Source organism: Balaenoptera physalus, assembly GCF_965194825.1.
Source record: "Balaenoptera physalus genome assembly, chromosome: 14".
NCBI classification, from domain to species: Eukaryota; Metazoa; Chordata; class Mammalia; order Artiodactyla; family Balaenopteridae; genus Balaenoptera; species Balaenoptera physalus.
In genome coordinates this window covers 33,379,592-33,397,071 of record NC_138893.1, presented here as the reverse complement: position 1 = coordinate 33,397,071, position 17,480 = coordinate 33,379,592, and the positions used below count along the sequence as shown (strand labels likewise).

At 44.8% G+C, this 17,480-nt stretch overlaps 1 protein-coding gene across 15 annotated transcripts in view; it reads left to right on the top strand.

The window, feature by feature from the left end:
• Positions 1–17,480, top strand: part of PLPP4 (phospholipid phosphatase 4) — a 567,054-nt gene that overhangs the window by 440,825 nt on the left and 108,749 nt on the right. For all 15 annotated transcript variants that reach the window (XM_082424831.1, XM_082424830.1, XM_082424829.1 and 12 more), the window contains one exon: positions 15,122–15,292. In XM_082424831.1, coding sequence (XP_082280957.1) covers positions 15,122–15,292 — 171 coding nt within the window. The remainder of the gene's footprint in view (positions 1–15,121; positions 15,293–17,480) is intronic.

The following is a 17,480-nucleotide window of genomic DNA, read 5'->3' as shown; positions in this document are numbered from 1 at the left end:
GTGTCCCCTGCATTGGCAGGCAGATTCTCAACCACTGTGCCACCAGGGAAGCCCCTATTCTTATATTTTTAAAATGATTTATAGTTTAATTACATTGTGGTCAGATAATGTGATCTGCAAAAATTCTTTTGATCTTGAGGCTAGCTTTGTGGCTTAGCATATGGTCAGTTTTCATAAGTATTCCATATGGTTAAAAAGAATGTAAATTTTTAAACTGCTGGAAATAAAGTTGTATATATGTCCATTGGACTAAGCTTGTAAATTGTGCTGTTCAAATTTTACATATCCTCTCTAAATTTTCTGTTTATGATTAATTAATGCTTAGTTTATACAATTAAAGTATTAATATTAATTTATGCTTAATTTATTTAAATGCACATTAAAATTTTCCACTGTTAGAGTAGATGTTGTAGTTCTGTGGTCTTTGTAATTTTGCCCATTTTTGATTCCTATATTTTGAAGTGATGTGTAAACATAGTTTAGAATTGTCATACTTCCTATTATACTTTCTACTACTTTTATAATTAAGTCCATGACCATCTTTATTTCTAGTGCTGTTTTTTACAATAAAGAACATTTGACTTTAATATTGAGGCCAGAGACTTCCATGATGGCACAGTGGTTAAGAATCTGCCTGCCAATGCAGGGGACAAGGGTTTAATCCCTGGTCCAGGAAGATCCCACATGCCACGGAGCAACTAAGCCCGTACGCCACAACTACTGAGCCTGTGCTCTACAGCCTGCGAACCACAACTACTGAGCCTGCACTCCACAGTTACTGAAGCCCACGTGCCCTAGAACCTGCATGCCACAACTGCTGAGCCCACACACTGCAACTACTGAAGTCCGCACACTCTAGGGCCCATGTGCCACAACTACTGAGCCCACGTGCTACAACTACTGAAGCCTGCACGCCTAGAGCCCGTACTCCACAACAAGAGAAGCCACCACAATGAAAAGCCCATGCACCGCAATGAAGAGTAGCCCCTGCTCGCCACAACTAGAGAAAAGCCCACGTGCAGCAACGAAGACCCAATGCAGGGGAAAAAAAAAAAAAAAAAAAAAAAAAAAATATATATATATATATATATATATATATATATTGAGGCCAACTTTCTATTGGTTAAAGTTTGCTTCTTGTATCTTTTTCTGTCCTGTAACTGTTTGTACTCTATTTTTTTAATCTGTATTTTTTTAACTTTTACCTGGGGAGCTGTTTTCAATTATAGTTGCTGTTATTACTCATATATTAGGATTTATTTATATCATTCATTGTGTACTGTTTCCCCTTCCTCCTTGTACCATTTTCATCTTCTGATTCCATTATTTTCCTCCTTTTGTTTGCAAGTTCTACCAGGCCTCTTGGTTAACACATGTAGTTAACAAAGTCTCAAATTAATTAATATTTTTGTTTTTCTTCTTCTGAGCAACATAAAGACTTTAAATGCTTTAGCTCTGATAAATGCATTCTAATATATCTGGTAGTTTTCTTTGGTGTTTAATTCTAGCCTGATTCTTCCTCTCTCTCCCCCAACAAAACCACCAACCTGTGCATAGTTTAACCATATACATACCATTCTCTTTTCCATCTCAGCCTTTCCACTTTCTGCCAAAAATATATCCTTTAAATTTCCTTCTTTTGATATATCTTTTGTGGTAAATGCTCTGTTTTTGATTTTTCTAAATTTTCTTTGATCTCATTCTCGAAAGATAACTTTACTAAATATGGAATTCTTATTTGACAGTTTGTCTCTCTGAACTTTTTCACCATATTATCCATGTCACTCAGCCTCTCTTCATATTCTTCACCTCGCTCTCTCTCAATCCTCCTCTCCCTCCCCCCTCCCCCTCCCCCCTCTCCACTCCCCCTCCTTCCCCTCCTCCTCGTCTTCTCCTTCTTCTCCTTCTCCTCCTTCTCCTGCTTCTTCTTCTTCCTCTTCAACTGCATTCTGGAAAAATTTTGAACCTACCTTCCAATTTACTAATTCTCTATTCAGCTTTGTCTCACCTACTATTTAATCTATTTATAATTTAATCCTATTTTAAGTTCAATATTCATTTTTTATTTACAGAAATTCTTTTTTTTTTTATTTACAGAAATTCTATTTGGTCTTTTTAAAAATCTGCTTCATTATTTTTTATAATGCTTCTTCTTCATCCTTATTTTCATGCTTCCCTATAATTTCCTTAAACATATTTCAAGTAATTACTTTACATTCTGTGCCTTATAAAGGTTGTTGTGAATATGTTTTTCCTATATATGCCCTGGAATCTTTTGTGTTTTGAGTTTTCTTATGCTGGGCTTTTAATTTTTCCTAGAACTTTATTTTGGGGAGTATTTTGATGTCTGGGTTGAAGATGAATTCCTCCAGAGAGCACTACCTACTCCAGGGCCATCCAAAATTAATTCTCCACTTTAGGTTTTTTGGGGACCATATGAGAAGCATGAACGGGACAGCAAAAACCTACAAGAGTCGTATTTATGAAATCTCTCCACACAGCAGAAAAATGGAGACAGCCAAATTTCCTTGCTGTTTCTTTCTGAAAATCAAGCTTCCTTTCTTACTTAATCTAAGGCCTTTAGGATCTAAGGTTTATTCAGGGGTCTTCTGTTATATTTTCCCACTTGGATAGGCCTGAGACTTTGTTTCTTCACTCCTGTGCCTCAGGGAGACATCAAAGTGAAGCTCAAGGTCTGCAGGTTTCCACAGATACACTCAGGGCACAATCTGGCTTTGCTGTTTCCTTGTGTCTAAGACCCTTGTTTTCCTTTCATTTTGGGAAACCTTGCTTTCATTAATTCTTCTCTTAATGTCAACTCAGTGATAGGTTTAAAAGCTTGTTTGTTTGTTTTATATTTCATCCAACATTTAATTATTTCCATCAGGATATATAGTCTGCCACATCGCTGGGAATAAAGTCTTGGGTTTGGAAATTTCTGGATATTTCTGTATGGGAAAAGAGGATTAAACTTGGGCTTAGAAACGGTCAGATCTGGGCTTGAGACCAGCTTCAATATTTCTAGTTACCTGTTTCCTCAGCTTTACTAAGACCTTCCATTTGTATCTTGAATTTCTGTTTACAAAGTACTTTCACCAATACCATGTGTTTTGAGAGTTCGGTGATGTTGTTGTCCCCATTTGGTGAACAGATGAGACCACTTGGTGGGGGACACCACCCTGACCTGGAACCCAGATCTTCTAACACCTAGAAGAGTTCTCTTTTTGTTCTATTTTGTGCTGTCCTGGATGAAATGATTTAAAAGCCACCAAGGTGGATTTCACCTTGTTGTGTGGGGCAAGTTGCTACTTGGACACTGCCTTGACGGAGTTTCTGAGTCCAAAGCTGGCTTCTGGATGAAGTCCCTTGCTGCCAAGATCACAGGAGATGAAATGCCATATATTTGCTTTCCAAAATTTAAATGGCCTTTCTAACTTAAAAAAAATCCACAATTCTCATATGAACATAAAACAAATCTTTTTTGAAGTAATAACAGGGGGAGACAGCCTTTGTGTACATCAACTAAAAGAAGCTCTTGTTCTATTTATGATCAGTTTCCTTAGGGGTGTAAGTGAGAGATGAGCCTGGTTGGTCTTTGGTGATGGGAGTTTGGTGTCAGAGAAACAAGGATGTGGGGGAAGGTTGGGAAGCCACCTGATCGGCCACCATGTCACCTGGGGCTTCAGTCCCTGGTGGTGCAGTTTTCTTCAGTAACCAAAACACTGGCCTAGCCTAACGTGGGGCAGAAATGTGAAGTCCATTTGTCTTCCCCTTTTCCATTTACACAGTATTGGGAAGGTTTGATTGGGCTGTGTGGTCAGCACCCATCAGGGTGCCCTGGTGGTCAGCATTTGAGCCAACTACCTTGGAGGTGGTAGATCTTTTTTTTTTTTTTTTTTTTTTCAAGTAGATGATGTACTTTTTGGTAGCTCTTCTTAATGCTCAGCCCATTTACAGTCTGTGTCAAAAACCCAGTCTTCCTCCCGTGTTTCTTCTCTCTTCCATCACACTACCATCACACGCACAGTGCTTCTGACACCAGATGCGCAGGGGTTTCCCCACCAAGCAATTCTCTGCTGGGCGTCCTAACAATTTAACTCATTTCCAACACTCTCTATCTGGAGAGAGCCTCAGATCCCACAGGTGAAGGGCTCAGTCCCACCAGACTGCCCCCATGTCAGGCTCCAGTCACAAGTCCAGGTTGTCACTTGTGTTTCTGATCGATCAGCTACAAATCTGAGGTTCCCATGACCCCCTCCTCCGGTTTGATTAATTTGCTAGAGCAGCTCACAGAACTCAGGGAAACACTTACTGACATTTACCATTTTATTAAAGGATTTGATAAAGGATGCAGATGAGCATCCAGATAAAAATGTACATACGGTGAGGCCTGGGAGGGTCCCGAGCACAGGACGTTGTGTCCCCATGGAGTTGGGGTCACCCTCCCGGTATATGGATATGTTCACCAGCCTGAAAGCTCTCTGAATCCCATACTTTGGGGATTTTTGTGGTGGCTTCATCATGTAGGTCTGATCAATCATGAACTGTTTCTAGTCCCTCTCCCCTCTCTGGAGAACGGGAGATGAAAATTCCAAGCTTCTAATCATGGCTTGGTCTTTCTGGTGACCAGCACCTCTCCAGGAGCCCACCCAGAGTCACCTCAATAGAACAAAAGATGCTCCTGTGCTCTTACCACTTAGGAATTTACAAGGGTTTTAGGAGCTCTGTGCCAGGAACCAGGGGCAGAGAGCAAAATATATATTATATATATATTTTTTTCTATTATTTTACACATTCCCTTCCTGTTCAGGCTGAGATCCCCAATCAAGGCTGCTAGGAGCAAGTTAGAAGGGTTGTTTTCCCTGACAAATCATGCTGCAGGTGATATAACATTTCACAAAAGGCAGATGTCACTGAGGCCACTTCCTTAGAAGACAGCTAGGCAGTAGCAGTCATTAAGACTTCCAGGGTTTCTCCTGAAGACCGTACACCCCATGGAGAGGCTAATCAGATGAGCATATTGGGCTAAGTAATGGCTACTGCATTTTTAGTTGTTTCTCAAATGTGTACCTTACTATTCAAATCTCGCCATCAAATTTATGTTCTGCTAAGGCCGTTGGTCGGAAGTAAAATAAAATTATTTTCCATTAAAATGTTATCTTTATCTGAATCCTGCCCATGCTTTTATCAGCTCCCCTAACAGTGTTATGGGAAAAGGTAATTTCTCCCTTTTGAAGGCTTACTCTTAGGTTTCAGGTCATTGTGGCATGTAATCAAGACTGAAAAAAGCAAAAGTTGTCACAAGTGGAGCTTGTGAAGGGGATTTAGACCTTCAGTAGATTAGGATGTTGTGATATGCAAAATCACATCCCATCTTGGTGACTGTTCTTAGCTCTCCCTAGGGCAAGGAGTAATATTTATGATTCCTAATAAGAATTTTTCATCAATCAGTGTAGGGTGGATGGAGGGAGCCAAAGTGGCTTCTGTCATTTAAAAACCCTTAATCCTCCTCTGCTGATGTTTTGCTCCTTCCCAGGATTGGTGCTTCCGGGGCTTGACAAAAGGACCACCATCTTCTTCTCCCAAAGTCGGTTTCTTCCCCTACCACTCGTGCTTCCTCTGCACTTTTCACACATTGTGCCTGAGTTGGTTCTTTTTTTTTTTTTTTCAGAACAAAATCCTCTTTGAAGATGCAAACTGGGGTTATGCAAGGAATTTACAGTCTGCTTTATTCTGTTTGTATTTCCTGCCTCTGACATTTGCTTTCAGACTAATTATGAGCTTTTTGGTACCTTCTCCTTTTCCCCATTGCTCCTTCCTTAAACAAGGCTGAGCGATCCTTTCCAGCATGAGATGGAAATCTCGTCTGGCTCAGGTGGCTGAAGAATCACCCTGCCTAGAAACAGGGAATGGAGGACATGACCTTTCATGGCCATATAATGTCTTTCTGTCCCCAAGGACCTTGGCCTTTTGCCAGAGTACTTAATTGAGTGAAGTTATGTTTGTGAAAGAATAAATAGTCTCTACCATTTATATATTCATTCAGTCACCGTGTTTTGCTGACTTCTCCTCCCAGGCAGTGTGCTGGGTCCTAAGGCTTCAACAGTGACCCTGATAGACACATGCCTACAGGGGCTATAAAACAAATAGGCAGTTAGCATTGCTATAACTACAACTATGCTAGGAAAATCTGTGATTTTTTTCTCTATTTAGAAATAATTCACAATTTCTTAAGGACTGCATTAACCTTTGGTAGGTAATTTGACCTGAGCCTCCATTTCTGACCCATATAACAGGCCCAACATCTACGTCATTGTGTTGTTCTAGGGATGCAGTGAAGCCAGGTAATGAAAGCTTCCTAGCACAGAGTCTGGCAGACGGAGGCTCTCAATGACTGATGGTTTTGTTGTTCTTCTGATGGAACACTCCTGGTACCTGGTAAACAGTTTCCACTTTCCTTCTTTTCTCGTTCATTGAAACGGCACTCCACCTGCCCTTACTTCAGACCCTTAGAATCTCGTGTTGCTTCCCTTTCTATAGCTTCTTAAATTTTTCCCCAGTATTTAGCCCAGATATCTGGGAGGTGGCTGTCAGTCTCTGGAGAACAGTGGGACTCCTGCTCTGAAGGCACCAGGAAGATTCTGGGGTCATCCTTGTAGGATGAGCCCAGGGAAGTGTGTGTGTGTGTGTGTGTGTGTTACATACACACACACACACACACACACACACATACCCCCCGTATGTCTGGAGGGTGGGCTGTGATAAGGAAGAATTCAGTGAAGGCCCAGCTCACCTCCCTGTCTCACGTTATCCTGAGCCAGTGCAGTTCCAAGCCTGACTCTAACCCTTCTCCTCCATTGGATGCAGCCCTGTCTTCTTCCTTTGTGGAACCTCCCCTGATTATCAGGTCTTCAGCCATTCATTCAGTATGTACATTTATTGAGCACCTAGTGAGTGCAGGCACAGGGTACACAGCCTCTGCCCTCACAGAGCTGAGAATCTAGTGGAAGGGAGATAGATGCTAGACAATCACATAAATGAAAAGAGTGGTGCTAAGTGTTATGAAGGACAGGTGCAGAGGGCAGTCAGAGCCTGTTACACCTGCTGGTGGGGCCAGGGAAGGCCTCTGAGGAAGTGACATTTAAAGAGACTTGCAGGGTGAGTAGGAGTTTGTTAGGCAGAAAAGGGATGCTCATCACTGTGTTTCCTTGGAGCCCCCAAGAGTCCACATCATCTGGTCCAGTTTTCATATTACCTTCACGTCATTCATTTGTTCATTCACTTGTCTTTATTGAGCACCAGTGATGTGCCTGGCACGGTTCTTGATGTGAGGGATATAATGGCAACAGACACAGACACCATCTTGGTGTCTTGGTCATGGAGCCATTCTGGTCCGTGGAACTCACATCCTTGTTATCTTTGTATGTGCATTAGTTTTGTTTCCTCTTCCATGTTCTCAGATTCACTGTGGGGAGGTAGCATGGTTTTGAGAAAGAGCATAAGTAGAAAAAACAGATGAAAGGGAAAAGAGATCAGATTTTAACTTAGGGCCTAAGGTGTGCCAGGCGCTTTGTCCAGTGTGCCATGGACACTCTATCATTGGTTCTCTCAATTGCTCTGTGGACAGCTATTGACTTATAGATGGTAAGCCTGAGCTTCAGAAGTTAAGCTCCTCTCCTTAGGTCACACAGGTAGGAGGTGATGGGGTCAGGTCGCCTACCTGGGTCCATCCAGCTGGGCTACAAGAGCACTTCTTACCTGTGCTCAGTCCCTACTCCACCTCTGCCTCACTGTAGGTTCTCAATTCATTTTACATCTCGGGTTGTATCCACTAGGTCTTCTTGGCTACCTTCAGTGGGCCAAGATGGTTCTCTCCATCCCTCTGGATCGGGTGGTCACGTGGTGTTGGCTTCAACAGCCTCAAACTCTGCCTGCCTTCCCCAAGGAGCTTAGGACCCACCCATTCTCCTTTGTCCCAGCTCCTCACCAGCTGAAAGATTTAACTCCTGTTAAATCTTAAGGCTGATGGTACCAGAGTAAGTCATTCTACCTGAGGCTGTTGGCCACTCTGACCTGCCTGGAATCACAGGCAACTCTACTGCAGGGATGAATAAACTTAACCCCCCACCCCTGGATTATATCAATTGCAATGAACTCTTGTTTTTAAAAGAAATTTTAGAGGAATCATTGGCGTGAAATTCAGAAGATTTCCAGGATTTTGAGAATTCTCTTCATTCCAGCCAAGAAAGACTTTTTGTCTCCTACATCAGAGCAAAACAATCTCATTACTACCGGATTAGAGAGAAGGAGAGACTTAAAAAAAATCACTGTGGGTACTGAGTCTATTCTGTAATTTTATCAGAATTTCCCCTCGAAATTATGACTCTGGTTAAGTAGCTACATCAGATGCTAATGATCTTCTGTCAGTCATTTTGTGAGGAATAATAACTGGCTTTCCTGTTCGGTTGAATGAGTTAGGCTACAGATGCACTGTGGACCCACATTCTAAGATTTGTAGCAATCTTCTTTCATCCTTTTTTGAAAGTGAAATCTCTTAATAACTTAGAATGTTAATCAATATAGCTTGTCATAAAAAAGAAAACAGAACGGGCATCTTAGCTAGAATGAACTATGCATTGAGAAACTATGAAACTGAAACTATGAATGAGAAACTAGTCCTCTTAAGGGATTTGGGGCCACAGGGACATAAAAGTCGGTTTCAACACAGTGAAGCTTGGAATCGTAGAAACAAGCTCTGTGATGGGTCATGTAGCATAAGAATGACCTGCTGGTTGTCCGACCCTCTCATCTGAGAGCTTCAGGCGTCTGCAGAGTGGAGTGGGAACAGTATCTCCGCTGGCTCCTCTCACTGAGTCTTTAAGTTTGTTCATTTGACCAGCTAAGATCATTTTACATCTGCTGGGAGCCACAGGGGCTGCAGAATTGTGTTGAGAGGCTGAGAACCCGGTTCCAGAAGTCTCTGTAAGCAAGCATGCAGTTGTGTAACTGAAGAGCTGCAGATCGCAAGAGTGGAGCTTGTGAAGGCTTTTCTGTGAGGACGGAACTTTACAGGACCCGGCCGGGTACCGCAGGAGCACAGCAGCTGCGGCAGCCGGCAGCGTTAGGAGAGCAATCACCCGGCGCCGAGTAAGGACGCTAAGCGTGTCTCAGCTCCTCGTGAACGCATCCTCAAGATGGCTTTGTGGGTTGAGTGCTACTGACCCCGTTGTACAAATGAGGAAACTGAGGCCCCCAGAGATGAGCTCACGTGGGAGAAAGTGGCAGAGTTGAATCCACATATGCTCGGTTTGCCTGAAAAGCCCGCTTTCTTCAACAGCGCACAATACTCCCTCCTGTCGAATGGATTATTCAATCCTCAAATCTCCTGTGTAACTTAATTTGTTGTTGTTATTGGTTTAAACAAAACCACCCCAAACTTATCGAGTGCTTCTTTGCTCTAGTGTGAAGAGAAGGGATGAATTGATGTGCATCATGTTCAGGGCAAGCTTAGGAGGTCATTTAAACAGTGGACCATTAGCACCGGAAGGCAGGTGAGCTCTCGAATTGGCAGCCTGCAAACCCAGCCCCCAGCCCTGCTGGCCCATGGATGAGTTCATTTGGTCTGTACTGTATTCATTTTTGATGAGTTGTTAATATTTAAAATGGAGACATTTCCCATAAATATCAGGGTTTCCTTCTTCTGTTACAAGATCAAAACTTCTGGGAACACTGAGCCCATGTGGCAGACACCAGCTTGAGCAGAGGTGGCGCTGCACCTTTAAACAGGCGGATGTTCCCCAGTTTGCCCCAGTCCTCACTACTCCCAGATGTCTCCCAACAGCAAGGCTAGGTATTAGTTGCCATTTATAATCACAAATGAACCATTAATTTTTTCTGGAAGTGAAGTATTTCCTGGATCTGAGCGTCTAGCAATAGAACCCGGGAGGGTTTTCTGTTGCAAAAAAAAATGACTCAACATCCAGCTACTTTACTCATGCTCCCTATCTGGCTGGCTCCCCCGGGCGTGATGTGGTGGCCGCTTGTGGTTCAGCCTCTTATTTTGCAGAGCAACCTGAAGTCCAGAGAGGGAAAGCAACTTGCCCAATATCGTGCATTCAGTTAATGGCAGAGCCAAGGTGGGAACCTGGATCCCTGACTCACAACAGCCCTCTCCTGCTTGTCAGGGGTCAGCAAGGTGCTGACTAGGCATGCTTGTTCCCACATCCTTGGTTTTGGGTGGTCTTATGGAGATGCACTGGCAAACTCAAAACACCCTTCAACATGAAAAATTATTCAACCACCTGGTATTGCCTTTCTCCCTCTTGGAAAAGAAAATACTAACTCTTTGAGCATCATATAATGAAAAATTTGTACAAAGTCATTAGAACACAATTCCATTTGCGGTGCCAGGAATAATCAGTTTGTCTGGGGAAATTCATTATAATTAGCAGAAGTGAAAAATACAACACAAAAAGCTGGGTCTGTCCCCCTGATTCTTATCTCGTTTGCTTTTAAAACTTTTTTGTTTGGTGCTGGTTTTCTTATTTCTTGCAATCCTTGGGGTTCAAATCTCTTCCACTTGGTTGAAAAGTCAACTGGGGAGGAAAAAGCAAAACAACATTCTTTCACCTAAGCTGTCTCAGTAAATAGACCTTTCTTTGCAAAGGGAATGTTGTAAACCTGTGACAATTCATCTATGCAGCTGGAGAGAAGAAGCAGTGATTTCCTTTCAGAATCACTGGGCAGGCAGATAGACCTGTTAATGCGACATGCCTGGCATCACCACCTGGACCAGCAACCTGTATTGTGATGCTTTGCTTATTGACTCTCATTGATGACAGCCAAGTGAACACTGAAAATGTGAGAAACAGGGTGGGGAAGCCACCCTCTTTCATCTGCTTCCTAGTTTAGAGGCTCCAAGAGCATCTTTACTTTTCACAGCCAGATCAACATAAAACTATTTACAATCAGCTGCTTCCAGCCAAGAAAACCTGCTACAAGCTCTGAAAGGAAGGGACATATGCTCTTCCCACCATCACTGTGAGTGCTTATATGCGTGTGTGTGTGTTCTAAACTCTGTTCTACCCCTGGAGAGGTAGACTGTCAGTTTTCTCTCACACCACTGGCTTGGGACTATTCTAATCATATTTCTGTTGTTAATAATGTTAGCAAAATATGAATGCATTTATCCTATTTTATAATCCCGATCTTCCAAAATGTCCAGTGCCCTGCCCGCATCTTTGCTCAATTCTCAGTTTTATTTCCTAATCATGCTGGAAGCAAGGACCGTGTTTCAGGGGGAAGACAGTCACTTGGAACGAATGTCATCTCACCTGCCCCTCACTAGCATAAAAACTTCCACGGCCCCTCAGGGTCTCAAATGTACGTTTCTTTGAGAAGAGAAGAGGGTGTTGTTTGGCTAGAATTGGAAAGAATTTCTTTAAAAACCTTTCTGTTTTCTTTTTCTCCCAGTTGAACTTGAATCTGAGCCTTGGTAAGTCCCAGGATCTCAGAGCTGGAAGGCTCATAGGAGGTTACTTCCTGGTCCCAAACCCCCGCCCTCACAGGAGGAGGTGGCAGAAAAACTGTGGGATCCTATGAATTCAGGATGGTTTGGTAGAGCCTAATTCTTATTCAGTTGGTATTTGGGAAAGCAGGAATTTTGACAAAGCACCTGAGCTGCCCACAGCTGGGACGTGCCTCCTGGGCCAGAAGGAAGTGCCTCAGAAGCCCTTTGCCAAAGGACATCATGCTGGTTCAATAACTGTGGGAATATCAGTGAGAAAGTGACAAGCATAAGGTTTAGCATGGAATCAGAGTCTATCACGTCAGCTAGACAAGAGTGCACAGTGCTACTTTAAACATGCTGCCCGGAAGCCCAATAGGATGTGAGACTGGCTGCTGCTGGATGCCCACATGATCTAGGCTGTTGAGCTCAGCCTTTAAAATGCCTTTGAATCCCTCCTCCTTTTCAAAGAAGTAGATGCTTCTCCCTTTTGGAGGACCTGCAGCGTGGATCCCACTGAGTGGGAGAGAATATGCTTTACCTGCTCTCCAAAGAATGAGCCACAGCCTCCACTGTCACAACTGGCCAAATTTGAGTTCCTGGGGGCAAGGAGGTGACCGGGTGGAGGCTGAGGGTCTGGCCTCAAACCACCTGCCCCAGGACTTGACCTTGGAGGGTTTTCAGCGGCCCCTTCTCTTGTCCATCTTGTGAATATGCCCAGAGGCTCAGGGCTGTTGGCTGCTGAGCCAGGACTCGTATGTCTTAAAAGTCTCCAAACCATTTTTCATGGGGCTACAAATTCCTGCTTAACATCCACCCTACGCTCATTGACCTTCTTTTTAATGTTTTCCCAAGAGATGACAACTTGGCAACACCCAGGGCTGCCTCTCCTCTGATTCATATCTTGGAAACTTTCATCCATAACCCTACGGAGCCCCAGGGCACATCTTTTAGGCCCGCCACATTCAATGTGCAGTCATTCCTCAGCATCCTTCGGGGAATGGTACCAGGAGCCCCACAGATACCAGAATCCATGGATGCTCAAGACGCTTATATAAATGGAGTAGCAGTAATTAGGTGGGTAGACTGCTAAACTGTCAGATTTGAACGCAGTCCGTTACTCCTCCTGTAAGAGCTCAGAATGAGGCCGGTACCCACCAGAGCCAAGTGTCCAGCCCTCCCCCACTCTGTTACCTCAGGGCAGAGTGTGAACGAAGAGCAGAAACAGAGCGAAGTGGGTGAGGATGGGCAATTAAGAACCCGTTGCACTTGCTAGGAGGGTGGTGGCCAAATGGGGCCGCTTTGGGCACCCTGTAAATCATTTAATACCCTTCATCATAGCAAACAATCTTGAACAGGCCTGGGCAATGCAGTTTTGTACAAAGTTTTACTTTAAACAGAATATTCAATATATGTTGGCACTGCTTTCCTGTTTGAGTACAAATCATTATTCAAAAATGTTTAAGTGCTTCATTTTTATTCCTGAGATAAACCTGGCTTAATATCCTGTTTTTTAAAAAAAATACTCTGTTATCTTGTTTAATTTGATTGCTGAAAAAGTTCTGCTTTGGTATAAGCTTGTGTTCATACTTGGGGAACCCCGTTTAAGAAGACACATTATTATCAGAGACAATTTGTTAAAGTTGCAGGTTATTCATTTTTATGTACATAACCATGATTATCTTGAACCTACAATTTAGACTCTTGCTTTTTTCTCTTAACCTTGTGTCCTAAGTATTGTCTGCAGTGCTACATAATCACAATAATTTCCATGGTTGCATCATAATCCACTGAATGGAAATATCCCAATTCTTTATCTTTACATTTTCCCATAATTATAAATAACTTTGAGCAGAATATCTTCTAGATTTCTCCATAGTTTTGTATTATTTCCTGAAGATGGACTCTCAGAGATGTTGTATGAAGAGGATGAATGTGCTGTAGGCCAGACCTTCTCAGACTTTGGGGCACACACAGCTCGCTTGTGGATCTGGTGAAATACGGATTCTAACTCAGTAGGTCTGGGGTGGGTCTGACATTCTGTATTTGTGACAAACTCACTGATGCTGAGGCCGCTGCTCAGGTTTCAGACAGTCTCTTAAAGTCCTTGGTGTTATGGCATTAGACCCATTCTACCAAATCTACCAAATCACTGTGCGGGCTGGTTACCTAGGAGCTCTGCCCCTCAGGCCTCAGAAGTATTTTCTCATCAAGAGGAAAGTTTTGAATAGGCTGGTGTCCAGAGAAGGTGGGAGCTGTAGCCCCTGCCTTCAACAAAAGCATCTAAACTCACTCCTGGCTGCCATTAGACTCACCTGGGGAGGGCTTCCCTGGTGGCACAGTGGTTCAGAATCTGCCTGCTAATGCAGGGGACACGGCTTCGAGCCCTGGTCCGGGAAGATCCCACATGCCGCGGAGCAACTAAACCCATGCGCCACAACTACTGAGCCTGCACTCTAGAGCCCGCGAGCCACAACTACTGAAGCCCGCGCGCCTAGAGCCCATGCTCCGCAACAAGAGAAGCCACTGCAATGAGAAGCCCGTGCACTGCAGTGAAGAGTAACCCCCGCTCGCCACAACTAGAGAAAGCCCACATGCAGCAACAAAGACCCAACGCAGCCAAAAAAAAAAAGAATAAATAAATAAATAAATAATTATTTTAAAAAAATAGCATCACCCGGGGAGTCCACACACAGGCACGCACGCACGCACACCACTAAGGTCCACTCCAGACCAGTGCAAACAGAATGTCTGACAATGAGACCTGGCTACCAGTAGTTTTGAAAGGTTCCCAGGTTTTAAAGGTGACTCCGTGTGTAGCCGGGGTTGAGGACCGTTGTTCTAAGCCCACAGAAGACCCACCTTACTCACTGAGTTCAACTGTGGTTTAAACCTGACTGGATGGAAAGCTTGGGGTTCACATACTACCCCGGACTCTACACTTTTGACAATGGATTCAGCACAGCTATGAGTTGTCTTTGCAATTCTAAAAATTAATAACCATAATTTGTAAGAGAAAATAAGGAATTTGTCATCATTGGCTTCTCTGTCAAACTCACTTCTCCACAGCACCTGCTGTTCCAGCTTTACCGAGTGCCACCAAGCCAAAAATTCCTTACTTTCCCTCTCCCTTCAAAGCTATGCTGTCATCACGGTCATTTGTTTTGCATGCACTCTTTTTTCTTGTAGAACTCAACACATTGTATTAAAACTCTCTATTAGCGTGGCCATGACCTTCAATCAGACCATGAGCCCCTTGAGACCAGATATAGACTCTGAGGCATTTTTTTATTCCCCCCACCTTGATCAGTGCCTGTCTAGCACACAGTAGACACCCATTAAGTCATTGTTTAATGAATGAATGAATGAATGAATGAATGAAATAGAATAGATTTTGATCACATGCAAGCCTGGAAGGTCATTCTTCTTGTTGACCTATTCTCATTCTCATACCAGCGTGGTTCTAGCAAGAGCACAGATTGCCTAGATGGTGCCTGGTGCCAACATGGCCTTGGCCCTGGGAGTGTGCAAGATGGCAGACAGAATGCTCAGGGTGCCCTGTGTCCCTGCTGCTTCCCATCTACTAGAGTAACACCTGCTGTTTCTCTTCGGCAGTTGCCTTTTCAGGACTTGGCTTCACGACGTTTTACTTGGCTGGCAAGCTGCACTGCTTCACCGAGAGTGGGCGGGGGAAGAGCTGGCGGCTCTGTGCTGCCATCCTGCCCCTGTACTGCGCCATGATGATCGCCCTGTCCCGCATGTGCGACTACAAGCATCACTGGCAAGGTGAGTTCCTGCCTGGGGCCCGCGCAGCCCTCGTGCTGTCTGCCTCTCTCCCACGGGGAAGCGGGGAGACGTGCACCTACTGGGGAGAGGTGAGTGCCCACTGTGAGAAGCCAGAGTAGGCAGAAATGACAGAGCAGACACAGCTTTAAAGAAAATGCACCTGTTCAGGTGAGTTCTGGCCTTCATACTGCCCTTGCTGGGGACAGAATCGGAGCTCCTCCCCCTCCTTCATGCTCAAGTAGACCCCTCAAGTCCTGCTAGGATGGCAGGCCCTCAGTCACAGACTCAGGTGGACTTCCCTGCTGGATCCCTTGCCTCCATCTCAGACTCGATGCCAAGTGGTTGTTGGCTCCTTTCACATCTCAGAGCCATCCCACAAGGACGTATTTGTCACCGTGTCCAGCCCAGGGATGGATGCCAGCAGCCACTGCAGGGCTGAGTGAGGCTTTCCTGTATGTGTCAGTCCTGGGGTATCTGTGCGAAGTCAAAGTAACACAGAACAAGTGAGGGGCTTGTTCCTGGAATAAAACTAAACCGTGCCATGCCCCTCTGCAGATCAGCTGCAGCTCTCAGCTTGACTGGACCACAGGAGCATCTGCCACAGCGAGAAAGGGAGCAGAGGCAGAGGCCATGTCCACAGGACGTGTGGCCTCCAGGAGCGCAGGGTCTAGGGCTGTGTTCCCCAAAGGCCGATCCTCAGATCACCTGGATCAGGCCACTCTGAGCTAGGAACTGGATTCTTGGGGGTGTGTCTGGAGTGGCGGCCAGGAATCTGCATTGTTAACAAGCCAGTTTGTTAATTCTGATGAAGTCTGAGAATTACCATGGAGAGCTCCACTGTGTCAGCTTTCAGCAAACGCACTGAATTAAATGTGCCTAATCCAGCTTCCCTGGACGAATGGCCTCCACGACTGGTCTGTGGCCTCCACCTCCTCTTCCTTTCCTGTCTTCCTGCTGTCAGCCGACGCCATTCCCCTCCTCCCCCTTTTCTGACCGCCCTCTTCTCACCTCTTCCCAGGTGTTCCAGTAGTAGTGGGGCGGCAGTTGAGGCTAGAGGTGAGGGGAACTCCTAGCTGGAGGTGCCTTTGCCCCACCTTCTCCGGCGGCCTTCTCCTCCTTCTCTGGCCTCAGCTCCACCCTCCACCCTCCTGGAACTCACGCTCTGGGTGTCCTGAGCCTCCAGCTGCAGCCTGGGGGGTGAAGGGGGAGAGGGAGGCTGATGTGCGGTCTGGACAGGTGGAGGCATCAAGCGCTGATCGGGGTCTTGAGGCCATGCTGATGGGGGCAGTCAGTCGAGGCCCATAGGCTGGACCCTGAGCCCTCCCTTGTTCTCTGCTTTTATCAGTGACTTGGATGAAGTTCTGGATATATGAGGCCACATAATGAGAGGGGGCCAGGGAGAGGATCGCTGAGCCAGCAGCACAAGGGCATAACCATTGCATCCTTGGAACTAGGAATATTTTCCAACAGAATCGTTGTGGCGCATATGATAAGGGCATTTCCCCATGAGAACTGTTATGGGCTAGATGGCATTTCATGGACTGCTTCTCATTTATCCTTGTAAACTGTAATTTCTTCTTCTGAACATGGGAACAATAATCCCCCAATATTTCCCAGAGCCGTTTCACAGACTGAATGAAATAATGGATCTGAGTGTACTTTGTAAACGAAAATGTATTGCACAAATGTGAATCGGTACTGTCGTTGCTTAGTGCATCATTTCTAAAGAAGGGTGTGTGTGTTTCCCAAACCACTGATTTCGAGGTGGACATGCTTTTGGAACATGGTCTGTTTGTAAGCTGTGAATCCCTGGTTTCCACTTTTATTCAGCCACTTAGGATCTGAGAAATGATTAAGGGTTTTAGAGTTGAAGAGATTTTGGTTTCATCTTGGAAGGTAGTAAGAGCTTTTGTGTAGTGATCTTGTCTTGAAAACCTAAGACGTGAGGTTGGTCTCTATTAAATGCTCTTTTGTTCATCATTACCGAGCTGCGGCTGGTGCGTCATGAAAGGATGAAGGATCACAGCTCTTGGCTTTGGGGAGATGCTGTACTTCTGATGCACCTGGTGCGCTCGAGGCCTGCTGGCAACAGGGCTTCACACCTGGCACCGAAAGGAACTTGGAGCAGTAGAGGGAGAATATTAATGCTCTGTGGGCTGATGGGAAAGCAAAGCAAGGGAATCTATGA